The sequence below is a fragment of the Rana temporaria genome, chromosome 3 (assembly GCF_905171775.1).
Source record: "Rana temporaria chromosome 3, aRanTem1.1, whole genome shotgun sequence".
In the NCBI taxonomy this organism is placed as follows: domain Eukaryota; kingdom Metazoa; phylum Chordata; class Amphibia; order Anura; family Ranidae; genus Rana; species Rana temporaria.
Window position 1 is genome coordinate 212,420,558 of NC_053491.1, and position 23,704 is coordinate 212,444,261.

General features: G+C 40.8%; 1 protein-coding gene across 1 annotated transcript in view; it reads right to left on the bottom strand.

Moving 5' to 3' along the window:
• PPM1H (protein phosphatase, Mg2+/Mn2+ dependent 1H) overlaps positions 1-23,704 on the bottom strand; it is a 211,722-nt gene that overhangs the window by 82,621 nt on the left and 105,397 nt on the right. Inside the window, exons 2-4 of the mRNA XM_040344216.1 lie at positions 20,640-20,805; positions 14,394-14,738; positions 1,541-1,653 (exon numbers count right to left, since the gene is read on the bottom strand). Coding sequence (XP_040200150.1) covers positions 1,541-1,653; positions 14,394-14,738; positions 20,640-20,805 — 624 coding nt within the window. The remainder of the gene's footprint in view (positions 1-1,540; positions 1,654-14,393; positions 14,739-20,639; positions 20,806-23,704) is intronic.

A 23,704-nucleotide genomic window follows, 5' to 3' on the forward strand; every position in this document is an offset into this window, starting at 1 on the left:
TCAAAAACGCAGCGGTAGCGTTTTTGCAAATTTTTTAACGTCTGGCGTTTTTACAGCTCTAACACTGGAGCTTCAGAACGCACTGGTCCTGTTTTTTTTTTGCAGCTTAAAAACGGCTCAGCCATCTACAGCTCAAAAACGTCATGGTGGGCATGAGGCCATAGACTAACATGGAGAGCCGTTTTTAAGCTGCAAAAAACGCTCAGAAAAGTGGCTGTAAAAACGTCCATGGAAATGAAGCCTAAAAATGACTGCTTCTTACCTTGTTACTCATATTTTATGGGAAAGCCGTACTCACGGCAGCCTCAAGTGGTTACTCAGAGTGCGCCTTTCCCAAAGAAAACAATGAGGCCGCAGCATATACACTATATTACCAAAAGTAGTGGGACACCGCCTTTACACACACATGATGTTTAATGGCATTCCAGTATTAGACTGTAGGGTTCAATATATATATATATATATATATATATATATATATACACACACACACACATACACATATACATATACATATACACACACACACACACACACACACACACACACCCTCTTCTGGGAAGGCTATCCACAAGGTTTAGGAGCTTGTCTATGGGGATGTTTAACCATTCTTCCAGAAGCACATTTGTGAGGTCAGGCACTGATGTTGGACAAATTTTTTTTTTTTTCATATCTGTTCGACAAATGAAAGAATACTTGTTGATATTTCTGGAAATTGTGTGCATTTAGAACTTCATGATCTCTCTACCTGTACACAGAGAGGGGTTATGGAGGTGAGGAGGGATTCATCAGAAATTATGTAAGAAGGACTGACACTAAATATACAACTGAAAATGTTACATTGTATCGCTTTGATAAATGCAGCCTTTACCCAAATGATTTTATGTTATGCTTTCCTGAGACCAATTATGGATGGCCCTTGGAAACTGCAAACACTGCCGTGCCTCAAGAAATGAATATGCCTACCATAAGAAGTTAGAGAGAGGGGTAACCTTTTTCAAAAAGCAGATGCCAGCATTAAAATGAAAGCCACTGTACAGGAAAGCTGAATATACCTTTGATAATGAAACATCTGAGAGTATGCCCTTTTATCTCAGGGTAGGGATACGACCTTTAGGGCTCATTGACACAAGCGCAGAGGCCCAAACAGCATGTGTTTATGCGCCTAGAAGTGACAGATATTTTGTGCAGCCATTGCCATAAGCCTGTTAAACATCAATGACAGGAATAGCTCTAAATGTCCATGCAGGAACAGATGCATGGCCCTGGAGGCAGTTTGTCCGCATCCAAGACCATGCATATAGCCTGGGTATGGATATAAAGGCTCGGATGTGTGAGCTCATAAACAAGCTGGGTCTCTGCCCCTGTGTGAATAAGCCCTTAATAACTTTTAATGAACTATGTACCAACATTGCCAGCTGAAAAAAATCTATTAATATTAGTAGTTATCAACAAGATCATGGCAAAGGATGACAGTACAACATAGGGATTTATACTGCTCTAAAAGGACAAGTGCATAAAATATGAAACAAAGTATTACCTGCTGTCACCAGCATTTGCTACATAGATTTTCCCCAGTAAGTAGACAACGACAAGAGATGTACAGCCTCCAGTAATATTGTAAGTGATTTTCTCTTGCTCGATTTGCAGATCCTGAAGGAAGAAGTGAAGATAAATAAACTGATGTGCTGTACAGATCCAAAAAAAAATGCCAACTTATTCTTGATTTTAAATGCGGAGTTCACTGTAAAATACAAATATGAGGCAAGCAATTCTACACAGAGTTGTAATTTAGGACATAGTATAGAAAGTGGTTATAGGAACATTTTCAGCCCAACTGTTGCAGATATGAAATGTTTAAAGAAAAATGTGTGAAATGCAAACAGGAAGGCACTGACATCTATCTCCTGAACACAAGAAAAATCTGCTTATAGTGTCTCGGTCCTGTACTATGGTAGTAGTATGGGATATGCCACTGCAGGCCCCTTCTGAAAATGCTTGTTACTTGGCTCCGATTTGATCCATGTAAGCAACTGACCGGGCACTGAAGCAAAGCAACAATACCACAGCCACAAAGCTAGCATTCCCAAAAAGGTCAAATTGCCAAATTTCTAGAATCCCTGCCAGTACTTTCAATGATACCCACAGATTCCCTGCCAGGATTTCCATTCACATTCACAGAAACCATGTTGGGACATCCATAATTACTGCTAGTACTTCCAATGGTGCTTGCAGAGTCTCAGGCTGTACTTCCAATGACATTTGTGGTATCCCTGCCAGCAGAGAGGAGTTTGAGCCCTTAAAAACCCATCTGTAACCCAAAACTACCACTTCTTCGTACGCCAATGAGCTGCAGGCTGGGTCATTCCTCACACCACAACTTCCATGAGCTGGGAGGGCAATGACTCAACCCTCAGTCTATTGGTACAAAAAAGTGGGAGTTCGGGTAAAAGAGAGGATGCCAAAAATTAATCACTACCTGTCAGTACTACCAATACGACTTGCAAAAACCCCGCCTAAAGTGGAAGTTCACCCCAAAACTAAAATCTGTAAATCTACTTGCATCTACAATCTCAGACTAACCTATCGAGCCCTGTAAAGAAGAACTAGCTTTACATACTTTGTCTGAAGTCAAGCCAATCCAGTCTGGTCTTCAGCGGAGGAAGCTCTGTGCAGGAGGCAGCCAATGCCTGGGAAGTGATGCCACCCATAGAGTTACTATGGGGCTTGTATTGTCAGCTGCCTCTCCTGCACCCACCTACACAGAGAAGCCACCGCTGACAGCTCAGCGTGGGGCTGGACCAGAGCAGCATCTGAAAAGGTATGTATAGCGATTTCTTCTTTACAGGGCTAGATAAGCATGGTACAGTGAATGGGGTAGGCACAGTCACAGCTTTTCAGGGTGTCAGACACTTGTACATTATTACAACTACTAATACAACTTTATTTAAAGCATTTTTGTCAAGTCTTTGATTTTTCAACAGACTTTTTCTTCTTTCATCTTTTAGAAAGGATAAAGCCTTCATTTGTCTTTTTCCATCTTTGCATAGAAAGAAAAAAAAATGCAGATGGCCACAGGGGTTACATATTGGACCACCTAAGTTTGGAAAGAGCAACAGTCTTGTACAAGTTATCATTTCCTACATTGAACAAAGTTAGATAGAATGTATGATCTATGTTAGCTAATCTGTCTCTGCTACTTGCTTTGATGAAACATCAAATCTTCTTAAATTGAAGACAGCTCAAGCCTAGTAAAGTTCTGGCACAAGAAACAGGCTTCAAGAAATTCTTTTCATCAGTTGAAACTGTGGGCCACAAGCAAGAAATAACCTGCTGCTGACTGAAGCCCGATGTTATCTCTACCAATCCGAGGATTTTATTCTCTACAAGGCAGCTGACAGTGGTTTTATTAGGGATTTCTTATGGTTACTGGTCTGTTCTAAATAAGTGAAATTTCATATTATCGGCTAAACATGGAAATGAATTCACCCTTTAAACTTTGAGTTAGGAAGAATGTAATAATCATTTGAATTGCGTGTTGTCCATGCAAAGCGATTTGTTGTCAATTCCCTATTCCCTTTTCTAGGCTTGATGAAGGCCTGCTGTGGCTGCAAGACTCATATTGTCTGATTATTCACCACATGTACATTATCCAGGAGCTTTGGGCATTGAACAGGGAAGAATATTAAACACACTATTGTGGCTTTAGGGCACCATTTGTAGAATTTAAAGTATGTGCAGGGAAATGGAAGGACAAAGTCACTGGATATAAAAGCCCTGTATCTGAATCCCAAAGTTCTTTTTTGTGAAAAAAAAAGTACAGTACAGGTATAAATTATGTAATGAGGTGAGCTTCTGAAAGCATTGTTTCAAACACAACTTCAAGGCCTTTAAAATACATATTGAAACAAGGGACCAAGTAAAGTACAATCCCTTTAATAATGAAAGAAACTAAGAAAAAAAAATACATAACTGCGACACTGAATATAAACTTTAGTGTGTCAACCTGCTGTTAGAAAATGATCCAGTAACTGAAAGGCCGTTTCTTAGAAGATCCACTTATACATGCTTGCTTACTTTCTAGAAGGGAGGCAGTGACCTGTGGTTGTGTACTTATTAGTCCAGGGCTACACTGGGGAAACCACTTTGCTACTCCAGTTATTGGCAGTCAACTCATTTGGGGAACCCAAAAAAATCAATATGATTTAATCATGGAAGATGAGATTAACCAAGCAATGTTGGCCCCAGATAATGATCAAAACACGTCCCCAGATGGAATTCCTTGGAAATATACAAAAAGCTGTTTATACTCCTTTACACCCATTTAAAAAAAAGGGGGGCTACACTGAAGCCTTTGCGAACGGACTATGTACAATGCTACTATTGTACTCCTGTTAAATCCTGATAAACATCCTCTTGAGTATTCTTTCTACAGACCCATTCCTTTATTAAAACTTGACTACAAAATACTATTGAAAATTTAGGACACTAGATTGATCTTGGTTGTACTTTTTCTTATGCACGATGACCAAACGGGCTTTATATGCCTATAAATTCAACCACAATATCCATGTGCCTTGGACTTATTAGACAAAGATAAAGCCTTTGGGGATCTATAGAATGGTCCTTTTCACATGCCTGTCCTGACTGTTTTGGTCTAGTCCCACAAATAGATCAAACATTTTGGTCAACTGCCTCATCTCCCCACCCTTCCATCTTCATCAGGGCACAAGGCAAGGTTGTTCTTGGTTTTCTCCCCTATTTGCTATAGCAAAAGAAATCCTCAGTAGTAACATTCAGCAAAAAAAATATTTTAAAGGCATTACCTTGGAGAGAAAACTAAAACGTAGGGATGTCCAAATCCTATCACCTGATGCCCGAGACATGCAGTTCTGGGTGCTGATCAATAATTTTTTATTTATTTTTTACAATTAGCCCTGCTGTGGGCAAAAGGCAGGGTTTAGAGCCAACCAGTCGGCTCTCTTGCAAAGGCAATCTGAGCAGCTGACTAGCCACTGGATCACTTTAACAAACAGCGGGAGGGGACATCACCCTCCCCACTGCTGCCTTACGCAGACTGTTTGGTCTCGCAGGGACACCTGATCGATTAGCCAATGCTTCCAGCGCCATTTTTAAAAATGGAAAACATTTTATCACACCCATCTTGGTGTGATCAATTGCTTTTAAGGGCATAAGAAGGATCTGGGGTCGTATTGACCCCAATTCTCTTCATAAAGAGTACCTGTCACTGCCTATTGCTGTCACAAGAGATGTTTACGTTCCTTGTGATAAAAAAAATAATAAAAATAAAGCGACAGCGTAAAAATAAATGATGAAAAAACATTTTTTAAAGCACCCCCCTGTGCTCGCATGCAAAGGTGAACGCAAGCGTCAGTCCCACAAGCACGCAAACACCGATCGTCGCATACATGTGAGGTATCTCCGCCAACATCAGGTCAAATGCACTAATTCTAGTACCAGACTTCCTGTGTAAATCTAAAGTGGTAACCTGTAAAGGCTTTTAAAGCATTGCCTATAGATAGTAAAATGTATGTAGTTTTTTGCTTTTGCATGGGCATGCACCCATTTTAAAATGTGACATGTTAGGCATCTATTTACTTGGTGTAACATTATCTTTTATATTTTACCAAAGAATTTGGTTAATAAATTGTTTTTTTTTTTGCAATAAAATAAAAAAAAAAAGTGTATTTTTTTCCAAAAAATTGCATTTGAAAATTCGCTGCGCAAATACTGCATCTCAAAAATTGCAACACCCACCAATTTATTCTCTAGGGCCTCTGCTTAAAAATAAAAATATCAGGTTTGGCGTTTCTAGGAAATTTTCTATAAAAAAATAAATAAAAAACATTCAAAGTTTAAATCGCCATAAAGCCCCCTTTCATTTTTAAAAGCCACAGACATTCCTAAAAGCACCTCTACCTAATAAAAAAAACAACTCTTCATATTTTCCATCCTGTGAACTTTGTCATGAAGGACAAGTAGTCATGAAGGACAAGTAGATCGGGACCCCGACTTAGTTCCTTGGACAAGATACATTTTTTTAAACGTTTGACACCCCTGTAAATGTATAGGCTTTTAATGTATTCTAATGACTTACCACTTCTTCATGAGGCATGTCTTTCTATATCCTTGGTTATATGTACTATTGAAGAATTTGGTGTATATTCTGGCCTCAAAATGAATTTAAAAAAATCTGTGTCTGTGCCGCTAGCCACCAAATCCAAGCTCTCCTACCTCGCTCTAATCTTCTCTTACAACTCTGTCCTCCTTTAAATACTTGAAATCACAAGACACCCCTCACATACCATCTTGTGACCAGCTTGTAGTTCTCAATGAGCTGTGAGGGTGCTGGTAACTGTCTGCCACACTATGCTAAAAGTCTGAAGGAGCCAGATGGTGGTTGCAATGCTTTGCAGGCTCCTTAGAAAAATAATGCACATTTTTTTTACCTGTAAAAATTTTTTGCATAGCTTATATATATATATATATATTAATTAAAAGTGAATTTATCCTTTAACTTCCTCCCACCCACTGTATAGACAATTGGCGGCAGGCAAGATCCCCTCTTGTTCTGGGACGACATCATACGATGTCGCCCCAGTATCCCTGGGACACGGCTTAACCCCAATCTTAGTAAACAGTCGATGACGCGGCTCTTTATCCATGTGATCCAAGTAGGGATGAGCTCCGCGTTCGATTCGAACGTATGTTCGACTCGAACATCGTCTGTTCGACTGTTCGTCGAAATACGAACAAAACGGGTCGTTCGCGTCAAATTCGAGTGACGTGCCACGGCCCATAATTCCCTGCGGCATTGCGCGCTGATGATTGGCCAAGCATGCACTATGACCCTCATGCTTGGCCAATCACAGCGCGCAAAAAACAGAGAGCCATAATTAGCCAAAGCCAGGTCGGCTTTGGCCAATTATGGCTCAGGGCTTTAGTACACGCCCCACACTATAAAAGGCTGCCTGCAGGGCGGCCTTGTGTAGTGTGTTGCGGTGGTGTTAGTGAATAGATCAGTCCTAGAGAGAGAGAGAGAGAGAGAGAGAGAGAGAGAGAGACAGTGTCTTTTTTTCTAGATAGATAGAGCAGGCAGGCTAGTCAGTTTAGTTAAAGTTACAGTGTGTAGAGGATATATATACATCCCAGGTACATATATTTATACACTGTATAGTTTAGCAAGATCAGTTCTCCCTATCCTAATTTACTGTCTATCAGTTGATTGTGCTAGCTGCAGTATTCTCACGTGGTGTATTGCCCGTGTGCTCTGTAGTTTGCACCTAAAGTTACTTTGTGTGTATACCAGTACTGCACTTGTGCTCTGTAGTTTTGCACCTAAAGCTATTTTGTGTGTACCAGTACTGCACTTGAGCTCTGTAGTTTGCACCTAAAGTTACTTTGTGTGTACCAGTACTGCACTTGTGCTCTGTAGTTTGCACCTAAAGTTACTTTGTGTGTACCAGTACTCCACTTGTGCTCTGTAGTTTGCACCTAATGTTACTTGGTGTGTACTGCACTTGTGCTCTGTAGTTTGCACCTAAAGTTACTTTGTGTGTACCAGTACTGCACTTGTGCTCTGTAGTTTGCACCTAAAGTTACTTTGTGTGTACCAGTACTGCACGTGTGCTCTGTAGTTTGCACCTAAAGTTACTTGGTGTGTACTGCACTTGTTCTCTGTAGTTTGCACCTAATGTTACTTGTAGCCAGATTCAGAGAGAGTTACGCCGGCGTATCAGTAGATACGCTGACGTAACTCGGAATCTGCGTCGTCGTAAGTTTAAGTGTATTCTCAAACTGAGATACACTTAAACCTAGCTAAGATATGACAGCCTGTGCCGTCGTATCTTAGGGTGCAATTTTTCAGCTGGCCGCTAGGTGGCGCTTCCGTTGAGTTCGGCGTAGAATATGTAAATGCCTAGATACGCCAATTCACGAACGTACGTGTGCCCATCGCAGTAAAGATACGCAGTTTACGTAAGGCGATTCCCGGCGTAAAGTTAGTCGAACAAATAGCTGGCCTAGTCAATGTTAAGTATGGCCGTCGTTCCGCGTCGAAATTTGAAAAATGTACGTAGTTTGCGCAAGTCATCCGTGAATGGGGATGGACGTAATTTACGTTCACGTCAAAACCAATACGTCCTTGCAGTGTACTTTGGAGCAATGCACACTGGGATATGTACACGGACGGCGCATGCGCCGTTCGTAAAAAACGTCAATTACGTCGGGTCACCAAACATTAACATAAAACACGCCCCCCCATCCTCATTTGAATTAGGCGCGCTTACGCCGACCCCATTTACGCTATGCAGCCATAAGTTAGGAGGCAAGTGCTTTGTGAATACAGTACTTGCCTCTCTGACTTAAGGCGGTGTAGCGTAAATACGATACGCTACGCCGCCTTAAAGATGCGCGCCCCTACCTGAATCTAGCTATTGGTGTGTACTGCACTTGTGCTCTGTAGTTTGCACCTAAAGCTACTTGGTGTGTACCAGTACTGCACTTGTGCTCTGTAGTTTGCACCTAAAGTTACTTGGTGTGTACTGCACTTGTGCTCTGTAGTTTGCACCTAAAGTTACTTTGTGTGTACCAGTACTGCACTTGTGCTCTGTAGTTTGCACCTAAAGCTACTTGGTGTGTACCAGTACTGCACTTGTGCTCTGTAGTTTGCACCTAAAGTTACTTGGTGTGTACTGCACTTGTGCTCTGTAGTTTGCACCTAAAGTTACTTTGTGTGTACCAGTACTGCACTTGTGCTCTGTAGTTTGCACCTAAAGTTACTTGGTGTGTACTGCACTTGTGCTCTGTAGTTTGCACCTAATGTTACTTTGTGTGTACCAGTACTGCACTTGTGCTCTGTAGTTTGCACCTAAATTTAGTTTGTGTGTACCAGTACTGCACTTGTGCTCTGTAGTTTGCACCTAAAGAAACCCATGCTATTTTTCTCAGTGATTTTCATCCATATTGCAGGGACCAGAAATGACATTAAAGCCGCAAGCAGTTTTAAAGTACTTTTTTCTTACAGTAATCTCATTTTGTGCAGGGACAGTTCTAAACACGTGCCACTACTATAGACACCCAGCAGGTACAGTATTTAAAGGAATTGTTCATTTTTTTTCCACTTTAAGCATAATTAAAATCACTGCTCCAGAAAAAACGACCGTTTTTAAAACTTTTTTTTCCATTGATACATGTTCCCTGGGGCAAGACACGGGTTCTCAAAGACGTTTTCCGACAATAACTTGCATATTGGGCTTTAAAATGAGCACTTTTGAATTCGAACGTTCGAGTCCTATTGAAGTCAATGGGGTTCTAAATGTTTGCACGAACGTTCTGTCCGTTCGAAGGTTCTGGTGCAAACCGAACGGGGGGGTCTTCGGCTCATTCCTAGATCAAAGTAGCCAAAACATGCAATTACTCATATGACATTCTGGAGAGCCTACAATCCCCTTTGCAGGTTTTGTTTACTACAAAACATTGGCATTAAATGAAATGGACCTTAGAATTTCTTACCGATCTACTCCTATATCCAAACTCCAAAAAAACTAGATAAGGTTGGGACTTTACATGAGGGATATGATCAACAAACATAGGCCTCCATCCCTATTAATGGATAGAGGAAGTAGGAGGTTTCGGGACTTTAAATGATATCCAAACTCCATACCTTCAATAGTCTACCTTCCAGCCTATGAGTGAAATGCTTATTGTAAAAAAGATGTGACACATTTTGGACTTTGCCCATGAGGATAATAAGGGAATCCACAACCCTATGGAGTACAAGAGTGGCCAGGGGACTCTCTGCAAGTGGTAAAGTGGTTAGCCCAATACTTACTGTCACAACAAGTACCATCACTACAATAAGTATTTAACATGTCGAGTCCGAATTCACCTTCTGAAGGTATGGAAGTCAAGCCAAGCAAATCTGTCGCAGAGAGGCCCGCACAGGCTGTCTACTCATTTATTATTTTTTTTACTATGCATTACTACAATATATGGAAATGAACAATCAGCAAAAAAAAGAACAATTTTTTTTTTAAACGTGCCCTATTCCGCCATGCTTGCGTGCAGTATCTCCGCGATAGTTAGAGCGAGAGTAATAATTCTAGCCCTAGACCTCCTCTAACTCAAAACATGCAACCTGTAGAATTTATGGAGGTTTTTAAAGGGTAAAAGTTTGTCTCCATTCCAACGAGCGGGCGCAACTTTGAAGCGTGACATGTTGGGTATCAATTTACTCAGCGTAACATCATCTTTCACAATATAAAAAAAATAATTTGGCTAACTTTACTGTTGTCTTATTTTTTTATTTTAAAAAAAGTGTATTTTTTCCCCACTTTTACAGGTGGAACAGGTACGCCCCTTTGAATTTGCCACCTTGCGGGCGCATGCGCCGCGGGTCCCGCAAACTCGATGTTCGCCAGCGGCCCGACATTGTGAGACCGAGATGCAGAACAGGGAGATGTAAAAGTAAACGAGGCATTTCACTGTTCTGACCAGGATCTACTGCTCCCCATCATCAAGAGCAGTAATCGCTGTCATGTCAGTGGTAGCCCCCCCCCCCCCCAAGTAGAATCCCTCTCTAGGACACATTTAACCCCTTCATAGCGCCCTAGTGTTTAACCCCTTCCCTGCCAGTGTCATTTACACAGTAATCAGTGCATTTTTATAGCACTGATCGTTGTATAAATGACAATGGTCCCAAAAAAGCGTTAAAAGTGTCCGCCATAATGTTGCAGTCACGATAAAAATCGCATATCGCCGCCATTACCAATAAAAAAAAAAGAATTAAAAAAATGTCATAAATCTATCATAAGTCTATTTTGCAGACGCTATAACTTCTGCGCAAACCAATCAATATAAGCTTATTGCGATTTTTTTTTTTTTAACAAAAATTTGTAGAATACATATCGGCCTAAACTGAAAAATATATTGTTTTTTTTTTTTTACAGATTTTTTGGGAATAGTTATATTTTGTTTATAGCGCAAAAAAGAAAAACCATAGAGGTGATCAAATACCACCAAAAGAAAGCTCTATTTGTGGGACAAAAAGGACGAAAATTTTGTTTGGGTGCAATGTCACATGACCGCGAAATTGTCAGTTAAAGCGACGCAGTGCCGTATCTCAAAAAGTGCTCTGGTCAGAAAGGGGGTAAATTTTTCCGGGACTGAAGTGGTTAAGTGGGTAAGGAAACTACAAATTCGCAAAATAGTAATGGATGATTTTAGGGTTATGACTCTGAAAACCTGCACCAATGTTATTAATTTCTAACAGAAAGGAAAACTCTAACAGAAAGGTTCCCAAAACACAGCTTGTATGGTATATTGTAACCTAATGAAAAAGAAAACCATTTCTGATCCTTTAAACAGCATTGCCACCTAGTGGCAATATTGAAAAATGCACTCTGTACTAGAAATACTTTAATCACCATACTACACACAAACCTTTATTAAAATAAGTAGATTTTCAATGCTGATCTTTTCCACGGAAAATAATAATAACCTGGTTGTCGTGCTGATCCACTGGCTTTGTAGACACTCTAGAGAATAAAATTGTGGCAGTTCCAATTTTCACACGATATTAGAGCACTAGTTTAGGAAATGCAAAATTTCAGTAAAAAATACACTAAAGTTAATTTTAAGGCACGCAAATGCAATAAATTACCTAGTGCTTTTGTAAAATATAAAAAAAAAGGTTGCGCTGAGTACATAGATACCCGGCATTTCAAAATTAAAATTTGTGTGCACCCATGAAAATGGTAAAACAAAATTCAATACCCTATATTTTCCATAGGCTGAAGCCCATACAGGTCATGATCAGTTTAAAGTTAAATTGTGAATAATGGGCATAGAATTATTGATCTCCCTTGGACGTGCTCAGCGTTATGTAACACACGTAGCACAATCAATGTTTTCACGTACCCCCGACGCATGCGTTTACATATGTTTATAGTTATTATTATTTTTTGGGGGGGGGGGGGGTCACACATTTTAAACATCACTTATAGGTCCTTAGAAAGGGGACATCAGTGAAGCCTGGGAAACATGGAGGGGGGGGGGGCCGCATTCCAGTACAGCCACTTCCATGTGACATCTGGCTTGTCAGATTTATACACCCTCCTGGCAGCTGCCAGGAGTGTGTGTAAAACCAACCCCCTAAAGCCACTGTCATAGATTCTATTGCAATGGTAGTTAAAGGGTTAAATCACCTCACATTACATCACTCACTTCTAACACATCCCTCTATCTCCATAGATAAAAGTACAAGTTTGGCATATATACATGTATGTGGCAGCTGAAAAAGTCTGCCCTGCCTTTAATTCTGCACATATGATCGCTTGTAAGCATTTCACTAAGACCCCTTTCACATTGAGGCGTTTTTCATGCGGTGCAGCGCTAAAAATAGCGCTGCTATACCGCATGAAAAAATCATGCCCTGCAGGCTTCAATGTGAAAGCCCGAAGGCTTTCACACTAAAGCGGTGCGGTAGCAGGACCGCTCCAAAAGTCCTGCTAGCCACATTTTTGGAGCGGTATAGGAGCGGTGTGTTTACCGCTTCTATACCACGCCTTCAAATTGAAACCAATGGGAAACCGTGGTAATACTGCCCGCAATGCGGGCGGTATTAACCATTTTTCGGCCGCTAGCGGGGGTTAAAACCTCACCGCTAGCGCCCGAATATTGCGGTAAATACGACGGTATAGCGGCGCTAAAAATAGCGTGGCTATACCGTCACTGCACCTCCGCTGCCCAATGTGAAAGCAGCCTTAAAGTCTTGCTGTCCCTGTGCAACATGTTTGCTTAATGGGGCAGGGATGGCCTTACAGGCCTAAAAAAAAAAAATATAATAATCTAGTAGTGGAGGGTGGGAAAATGGCTAGGTTTAGATCAGAGTTTGGTTCTCTGCAATATCAAAACTGATTTTTGCCCTTTCTACCTTATTTAAAAGATGTTCTTTGTCACAGGTCCCAGAAGGCTGTGGGATTATTTACAAAGCGCAGTGAAGCTTGCACATGCGCAGTAAGCAGCCGGCTGTGAAGCTGCAGGGAGTCACAGCCGGCTGCCTACAAATAACATGCTGGCCCTGGGGACCGAACACTGTGTTGCTATGGGTATTTTTCTTGTGATTTTTATAGCACTAATATTGTGTAACATCCTAGTTACATGTGCTGTTTTAGAAGCAAGGGCTCTCCTATTGATATGCAAAACCTATCAGACTTGTTTATGAGCTCAGCACCGGATGTCAGGCTACAGGATATGATGTAGCAGAAAATGAGAGGTAGGAGGAAAAAGACTTTGAACAGGCCATGTGCTCAGACAAAAAAAAAATGAAACAAATTAGAAAAATTTCATATGGCTACAGTGTTGCATGACTGCACAATTATTATTCAAAGCGTGACTGCGCTGAAAATTGGCCTGGGCAGAAAGGAGTAAAAAAGTGCCAGTAGGCAAGTGGTTAAACAATGAAGTCAACAACCACATATAGAAGACGAAATTTTAATTATAAATGACATGAGATGGGACGTTACTGTTAATTCATGTATTGAGCCAGGAAATGAGGGACATATGTTGGATTGTTTTAGCAGGGACAGTAATCCTCCACAATACATTCCTTAATGTCTGCAAAGAACTAATATTGTGACTCTACCTGTCAATAATGACTCATTCCTCTGTGTAGCACAGGCTGTTGAGATGGTAATTGAGTCTGCTCCAAGACCTTTCATTAAGTATGCTAATACTGTTTTATGTGTGGAATGTGACTTCTCAGCTGTAGTAATTAGGTCAAGTTAGATCGGTGCCCAAAACGTCTGACATAGAAATGTGTATTCTGCAGGTGAATCACTTATTGTCGGAGACGGAATGTCTGGGGAATAATTAGCTCAACGGGATGTCATTGTCTAAGAGAGTGTGTATTGAAGTGATGTGTGGGTGGAGAGTTCTTTGTTCCTTTGATTACTGTAATATGTTGTACTGCATATAAGACATATAAGAGTTACCATTAAAAGTGTTCATACATTTTGACTCAGAGAATGGAGCTTGTCTCGTTATTTCTGGGGAAATGGGATGTCTGATGTCTGCTAGATTGTGGAGTGTCAAATAAGCTGTCGTGACTGATGGAAGGGAAATCGTAAACGGTGGTAACCGTTACAATCAGCGATTAGCAGTCAAAACAATGAATGATGGTATCTGATTGATGTGGGTCACTGAACTTTGCAATTTGCTTTATTGTCTAAACTTGTACAAGTCTTAAAAGCTTGCATTTGAGATGTTTTCAATTATCCAGCAAATGGTATTCTACTTTTTCTATGTATCTGCATTATGGATATGGAGATCTACAAGTAGAAACCTGTATGCTCAGCTTTTAATGTCCTTACCATTTCCTTAAAGGCATTTTCAAGCGCTCCGATGATCAGACTCTCATGTGGAATTTTTTTCTCTGTGAAGAAGCGTGTTGGAGGTGTGCTTGGAGAGCCTGGTGCTCCAGTGGACCCGCGTAATGAGGCAGCTCTAGTCAGAGTCCTGCTATTACTGGACGTAGTTTCTGGATCCTCCCCTAGACATGTGGGAGGTAAAACTGCTGAGTTCTTCAGGATATCTACAATGTCCTGTAGCTGATCCGTGATGTGGTGATGCAGAAGCTTTGATGCTACAACAGCTGCTCCAGCACCTGCATGTCCATCAAATAGGGCCCAATACTGAAAAGTTATTCCATCCACCTCCTGAAAAAAAACAAGTGCAATTAATGAGTAGATAGGCATTAAGTTATGAAAGTCAGCCTAAAATCTCACATGTATTGCCTACTGAAAGCACTTAACAGAGGAGGGGACACAATGATTAAGAAAGTCTTTAGAGATTATGTCATTTCCATTACTAAGACAGCATAATTACAGGATGTCTTTTTAGATCTTGGACCACATTCTTTACTGTAGTTAGTGTAGCATTCACTGTATACCTTTTCCTTCCATGTCAGAACCAGTAAAGACACTCACTGCTCCATGCTTATCCCCTTTGAGTCCAACCTCTTTGTTACAGGAAAGAGACAGGAAAGGCAGCAGATGCATAAGCTTGTCAAGTGTTCTCTCCTCCTATTAGCATGGCCCTTGCTAACATATGAACACTGCAGCAAAGCCGATTGGCTCCATGTGCTGTCTTTCCCTAGACTAAGCTCTGTTGTACATGAACTGCAAGGGGGCAAATAACAGGTCAAATTCCAGTACTTTTACTGCCTATATTTAACAAAATGTAATTAATGATGTAGTAATAAAAACAGAGCTTCAATTTGTGTCTTTTATAACTATACGGTAGTATAAGCAATGAATACTAGAAGTCTGCTGATGGAAAGTCAACAAGTGGCTCCTTACAGCCGCTAAGCAAACTCTTGCGAAAGCGTGGAAAACTCCTTCTTTGGTGGTGGCCGAGACAAAACAGAATGAATAACTTCATGATCCACTCTAAAAATGGCAGCCATTGAAGGTTTTAAATCCAAAAATGTAAAAAATATATGGCACTCGTGGGTTCAATCTTTCACACCATCATCCCCTGATGAATCAGTCCTTCTGCCATGGTAGTCGATTGTGAGTGATGGAATTCCAATATTGTTGAATCTCACAAAGGCGCTTGGGATCTTCCTAGTCAACTTCTTCTCCTCTCCCCCCTTCTTTTTTTCTTACTACTCGTTCTACTTTTTACTTTATCTCCCGTCCCCTCTGTGCTTCTTGAAGCTCAATGTTCCGTAATTATTATGGTAGGAATACTTGGAACTTTACTGACAGACTGTATCAGTTCTAAAATCTCTTCTATTAATATTCCTATCAATCATTTATTATTATGTTTTATATTCCTACTTAGTCATGTAACTCTTGAGTTTCATACCTTATGTCAACTTGTATTCATTAAAATGGATGCTAAACTTATTATTATGAACTTAATAAAATCTTTTGACAAGGAAAGTCAACAAGTGGCAACAAAATGTATTTATAGATTTCTCTTTTTTGCGTTTTACTTATTATTCTTTTTTTTCTTTAAAGCACAAATTGTTGGTCAGTATACTTTTCATACGTAATTCTTCGAGCTGAATAGCTCAGGAATATAAAATATTCTATTATAAAACAGAAAACATAATAAAAGGGGTGCTCAGTTCTAGCATTTTAGCTAATCACTATGAACAAAATGATCCTATCTCAATTTCCTGTGTTATGGGTTTGCCATATTGCGGCATGCTTCACCAGCTGAAAAAATGCCATTTCATCTATGTTCTTTATCAGATAATTTGTCTTTGAAAAGAGCGCACCGTAAGTGTAGGGATGAAACCGGCTTACTGGAACCGATCTTTTTCTTGACACCAACATACTGAGCTATATCATTATGATTTAGGCTTTGGAGCAGGATAAGGCAAGAAAATGTCACACTATCACATTTTTCTGAAACATCTGAAATTAAAGCAATTTGGAGTAATGTACAGTATCGAAACATACAATATCCATTCTAAAGAACTTGGGCTACAGAAAATACATATTTTCTGAATCATTCAAAATAAAAAAAGTTGCAAAGTGTTGTACAGATGACAGAGGTCATCTGGAAGTAAAATCCAAAATAGAATTCTCAGCTTTGTAAAATAGAGAAAAAAAAAAAAAAAGAAGATAATTTCGATATACTTGTTCGGTTTATATTTAACTTGTTATAACAAAATTCTGTAAATTCCCAGCTCAAGTAATATTTCATAACTTGAGAAAAATATGGGTAATAAAAGAGTATAAATATTACCTTTTATAATGTAATAGAAGTTTTATTGGCTCAACACATTTTTCCTTTCTCATCCATGGAGGGACATAGGCCAACTGCAGGAGGTTAGGACACTAACCCTGAAACTCCTCCTTTACTCAGCTTGCCTCAGTTTTTGGCTAGTGTCTTATAAGGGTTGGATGCGTTTTCCTCAGCTTTGCTAAACGAAAATATTTTTTTTTGACAACTTTCCTTGTTTTGTAGCATTTTTAACCTTGGTGACTTCAATCAAGATTCCTTGCTACATTGATACCTGAGCTGGTATCTATATAGCACTGGCAATTACTCAGCACTAGCTTTGGGGGCTGCTGGATATGATGGTTAGACTAGTATGGAATTTGACATTTGGGCACTGGTCTTTGCACAGTGTACGGTGTTGCTGCAGAGCACTTTCTGGGTCCAGACCTTATCTCTAAAGTCTCAATGAGTGAAGCTTGTCGGGCTAAAACACTGAGAGCTACTTCACCGTTTGCAGCATCATTGCTGGTTTTATGAGGGATCAAGCATTGACCACATCCACTGGGTGAAGTTCCATGCTCTATTTCCTGCCATTCAGCCTCGAGGAAGCACAATCCCATTGTTGTGACTTGTAAATCTGTGGTCAGTTCCCATTATAGGTACAAAAGTCACCCACCTTAACATAAATACCACTAAACTGCTAGCATAGGCCCCTGTTTTATAGAGTGGCTGAAGCAAATGTCTAGAGCCTTATGCTTCAGACAATATGGCTTATAACAAGCATTTATGCATGTGTCCCATGAGGGATAGATGTCTATACAGATGTCTAAAGCCTCATACACACGATCGGATTTCCATCGGACAAATCCATGGATTTTTGTCCGGAAGGGCGTTGGCTGTGAACTTGTTATGCATACAGACGGCAGAACTTTTTCAGCCATCATACACAAAACTACAGTACGGACCAAAAGTTTGGACACAACTTCTCATTCAAAGAGTTTTCTTTATTTTCATGACTATGAAAATTGTAGATTCACACTGAAGGCATCAAAACTATGATTTAACACATGTGGAATTACATAACAAAAAAAGTGTGAAACTGAAAATATATTTCATATTCTAGGTTCTTCAAAGTAGCCACCTTTTGCAGCAGACACATCTCTAGAACTGTTAAGAGGAGACTGTGTGAATCAGGCCTTCATGGTAGAATATCTGTTGGAAACCACTGCTAAAGAAAGGCAACAATCAGAAGAGACTTGTTTGGGCTAAAGAACACAAGGAATGGACATTAGACCAGTGGAAATCTGTGCTTTGGTCTGATGAGTCCAAACTTGAGATCTTTGGTTCCAACCCCCGTGTCTTTGTGCGATGCAGAAAAGGTAACGGATGGACTCTACATGCCTGGTTCCCACCGTGAAGCATGGAGGAGGAGGTGTGATGGCGCGGGGGTGCTTTGCTGGTGACACTGTTGGGGATTTATTCAAAATTGAAGGCATACTGAACCAGCATGGCTACCACAGCATCTTGCAGCGGCATGCTATTCCATCCGGTTTGCGTTTAAGTTGGACCATCATTTATTTTTCAACAGGACAATGACCCCAAACACACCTCCAGGCTGTGTAAGGGCTATTTGACCAAGAAGGAGAGTGATGGGGTGCTGCGCCAGGTGACTACCTCTTGAAGCTCATCAAGAGACTGCCAAGAGTGTGCCAAGCAGTAATCAAAGCAAAAGGTGGCTACTTTGATGAACCTAGAATATGAAATATATTTTCAGTTGTTTCACACTTTTTTGTTATGTATAATTCCACATGTGTTAATTCATAGTTTTGATGCCTTCAGTGTGAATCTACAATTTTCATAGTCATAAAAATAAAGAAAACTCTTTGAATGAGAAGGTGTGTCCAAACTTTTGGTCTGTACTGTACGTGTTTTTTCTGCTCTTTAGCGCCACTGTTTGGGCAACTTCTGATAATGTCTGATGGTTAGCACTGGTTCAGAGAATGCGTGTTTGTACTTTGGATTTTAGTCCGACGAACTTGTGTACACACAATCGGATAATCCAACAGAACACAGAACAGAACACATTTGTTGTCGGACAATTCTGAGAGCATGGGTATCCAATATTTGTTGTCGGAAATTCCAACAACAATTGTCCGATGGAGCATACAGACACTCTGATTATGCGACAAAACGCTTCCATCCCACAATTGTTGTTGGAATATCCGAACGTGGTACTTCTCTCTCCAAAAACTGTGGCATGCTGTATAGGGAAGGATTTATAGTGGGGCTGGCTTAAAATCTTTCTCTAGAAAAATTGTATGTACTGTATATAACAAAAATCTCATTTTAAAAAGGAGAAGTAGCGTGGGATTGGAAAGAAAAGAATAAACACACATACTAACCTTCATGCTTTTGCAGCTGTCCCCCATCGGTTCTGATACAGAGAACTGAGTGATCACATGATCGTTGATCGCTCAGTTCTCGGTCTGCTCAGAGCAGAGCACAGTGACCGTCAGCCTCCGCTCTTGACTTTGCCACTCCAGCATGTACTGGAGTGCCAAGCAGGGGAGGGGGCAGGAACAGCTGGCTCCAGATCTTAGTGGCCACCTGAATACGATCTAAGCATATGTTTTGGTGTGTAAAAGTTATTTCAAGTTACCTGATATAACATTACAGGCTTAGAGCCCTTTTGAACTTTTATTCCAGATGATTCAAAACAAAAAAATGGTAGGTAGTTAATTTTAATAGTTTGTCCCCCGTCACCATGCTGTACAGCGCCTGCCCTCTGGGAGATTGTAAGAAGGATAAGGCTTTCTGATTGCACAGCTACAGGTCTGACCCAGTAGAGGGTGTGTTGGACCTCCACAGCATTCCGATTGGAATTTGTTTTTTTTTATTTAGGCCCCTTTCACACTGGGGCGTTTTTTGAGCGTTTTTCGAGTGTTTTTTAAGAGCGTTTTTCGAGCGAAACCTCATCTGCAATCCCAATGTGCTGGTAAAGCCCCGCTAAGACCCTAACGTTTTAGGGTGTTTTTGCAGTGCCTCAGTGTGAAAGGGTAAGGCGTTTTTACAGCGCTTTTAATTCATTTCAATAGAGAGGGGCGTTTTTGGAGCGTTTTTTTCAGCGCTCAAAAGCTGCTCCAAAGATGCTGCTTGCAGGATATTTCTCAACGCCCACGCCAGTGCAACGCCTCAGTGTAAAAGGGTAAGGTGTTTTTACAGCGTTTTCAATTCATTTAAATGGAGAGGGTCGTTTTTGGAGCGTTTTTTTTCAGAGCCCAAAAGCTGCTCCAAAGATGCTGCTTGCAGGACTCAGTGTGAAAGGGTCCATTGAGATGCATGGAGAGCGTTTTATGAGTGCCATTTGTAACACTAAAACGCTGTAAAAACACTTCAGTGTGAAATGGGTCTTAGACTGCGACTGCTTTCTAAAGAAAACAAACTAAGAATTTGAACACCTATGGTTTTGATGCAACTGTAATATATTTAGTGGATTTAAACTGAAAGTTCAGCTGGGCTTTAAATAAAAAGTGAAAAAAGTCTCATGAACTGATATACTGCAGAAATATATAAACAGCGCTGTAAAAAAAAAAAAAAAAAAAAAAAAACTTTGTTCTCATTACACAAAATGTATGTACTGCTTTTATAATTACTTTGTAAACCATAAATAAGGAATGTAAAATATTGGGGAATACTATAATCAACACTTACAAGGATAAATTCACTTCTCTTATCAAGAATTTTGATTACTGTATATCTGCTGGAGCCAACTGATCGCCCATACCTCCATGGTATAGGACGGTTTGCAAGTGGCGCTTAAAATAACGAAGTTTGTGGATGCATACTTTGCATATGCATTACAAACAAAAAAAGGAACTTACTGAGCCTTCTCTTAGCTGTAAGCCTTCCCCGTTAGGTAGTGATGATCGCCGCTTGTTTGACGAAGACTTGCTTGGGGTGGACTGGGTTCCACCTTTCTTCTTCACAAACATCACTTCACAGCTTGCTTGATCTTCATTGTGGGTGCTCTTCCCTGCATTTATTACCCTGAAAATAACAAATAATATACGATTATGCACTTATTTCTCTCCTTTCAACAAGTTGGAAGATCTCTGTGCAATAATAAGTGCTTCAAACATTAGAAATGCTCATCTCTTATGGGTACCCTTAATGGCTTGGCTTCTACATGGGCATTGCATGGGGTCGCGTTAGAGCAGGATCAGGATGTTTATGGTCAGCCTCAGTGCATGATTTAAATGGTATTAAAGATGAATGCCAGGTACAGACATTTTTACACCCAGCTTGGATCTATGTAAATATGTATGTTGCACACCTGTGGGATTCCTCTAAAAGCTGGAAATCACTATACAGTGGAACCTCGGATTACAAGCATAATCCGTTCAAGGAGAATACTCGTAATCCAAAGTACTCGCATATCAAAGCGAGTCTCCCCATTGAAGTCAATGGAAACCAAAATAATTTAGTTCTGCATTGACTTCAATGGCATGCAATACCGCATTCGGCCAGAGGCGGGGGAGCGCCGGAGAGCCTCGAAAACAGTCGAAAAGGCCCAAGGTCACCTGGGCAAACCTCTGAAAGACTTTATTCTCAAGATTTGCTGAGCTGTCCTTGGGCCTTTACGAATGGCGCCCCCCACCTCAGGCCAAACATGGTACTGCACACCGTTTTGGCCTGAATCGTGCTCGTTTTGCAAGACAACACTAGCAACCTGAGTTATGATTATTAATAATACAGTGCTCGTATTGTGAAACGCTCGTTAACCACGTTACTCGCAATCCGAGGTGCCACTGTAGCAGGTACCACTACAAGAGTGATTTCCACTAACTTCCAGGTCCAGTGCTGAGGCTGCCCTGCTGCATAACAGGAGATCACTCGCTGGGCATGGGCACCATTTAGGGAACACTTTATTTTCCTTAATTTATGCAAATTGTTCTCTGATGGGAGGATGAGCAAGGTGCTGACATCATGCTCTCCATGTCATCCAATAAAAAACACTTTGCATTCATTAACCACTTAACGCCCGCCGCACGCCTATATACGTCCGCACAATGGCACGGACAGGCAGAAGGGCGTATATATACGCCCTTGCCTTCTAGCGGGTGGGGGGTCCGATCGGGACCCCCTCCGCTGCGCGCGGGATCCCTCGGGGAGCGATCCGGGACGATGGCGCGGCTATTCGTTTATAGCCGCTCCGTCGCGATCGCTCCCCGGAGCTGAAGAACGGGGAGAGCCGTATGTAAACACGGCTTCCCCGTGCTTCACTGTGGCGGCGCATCGATCGAGTGATCCCTTATATAGGGAGACTCGATCGATGACGTCCATCCTACAGCCACACCCCCCTACAGTTGTAAACACACACACAGTGATCCTTAACTCCTACAGCGCCCCCTGTGTTTAACTCCCAAACTGCAACTGTCATTTTCACAACAAACAATGCAATTTAAATGCATTTTTTGCTGTGAAAATGACAATGGTCCCAAAAATGTGTCAAAATTGTCCGAAGTGTCCGCCATAATGTCGCAGTCACGAAAAAAATCACTGATCGGCGCCAATAGTAGTAAAAAAAAAAAATTTAATAAAAATGCAATAAAACTATCCCCTATTTTGTAAACACTATAAATCTTGCGCAAACCAATCGATAAACGCTTATTGCGATTTTTTTTTACCAAAAATAGGTAGAAGAATACGTATCGGCCTAAACTGAGGAAAAAAAAAATTGTTATATATGTTTTTGGGGGATTTTTATTATAGCAAAAAGTAAAAAATATAGAATTTTTTTCAAAATTGTCGCTCTATTTTTGTTTATAGCGCAAAAAATAAAAACCGCAGAGGTGATCAAATACCACCAAAAGAAAGCTCTATTTGTGGGGAAAAAAGGACGCCAATTTTGTTTGGGAGCCACGTCGCACGACCGCGCAATTGTCTGTTAAAGCGACGCAGTCCCGAATCGCAAAACCTGGCCTGGGCATTTAGCTGCAAAATGGTCCGGGGCTTAAGCGGTTAAGAAAATACATGTTCTCATGAAGCAGCAGGGCAGCTACTCAGTACAGGACCAGAGAGCTGGTGGCGATCACTGTAGTAGCAGTCATTTCCAGATTCTACGGAGATACACATTTACTTACATTGGTCCAAGTTGGATATCACTGTAATCATTCACTAAGCCTGGCCATAAACATCCTGATCCTGTTCTAACATAACCTGTGAAATGCTTATGTGGGATTCAGCTTTAAGAATTGCCAAGCTACAAATTGAATACATTTTTGGTTTTGGGTTTAATACCTCTTTAAAATCATACATCATTAAAATTGCATAAAAAGCATTTACATGTTAAAGTGGTTGTAAATCCCATTCATGAAATTTGACCTAAGCACATATATATGTATTGTTTACTTATCTCTCTCGAAAGCTCCAAGTGTCTTTTTTTTTTCTGCTGCTCCGTTCCTCTTATCAGCAGTCACTTCTGACAAGTTCTCCGACACATGAGAGAACAGTAGCTGAAAATTAGTGTCAGAGAGGGGAGCTTAGAGAGAGACAAGCAGAGAGCTTGTCTATTCACAATACAGCTCTGCATGTTCCTTCATTCCTCTGCCTATGTGGATAGGGGGTGTGTGCGCCTTTCCTCCAATCAGCTCACACACAGTGTATGCCCAGACTACCCACCCACTGCTGAGTGAGGAAACAAGATTTCTAGCACGATCTGCACTTTCCAAAGAGTGTAGAAAGGGGAAGACAGCAGATATGCATGTACAACTTATGTATGAAGATTTGTTTGATCTGTGTATCAACTGAGACTATTCACTTCACAGGGATTAGGATAGCAGCCCTCAAAATTTCCACTCGCCTACTAGCATTTGGCGAGTGGATTTAAGCTGGGGGCGAGTGATGACAGGGCTGCATGACCAATCTCCCTTTAATCTGTGCCTAC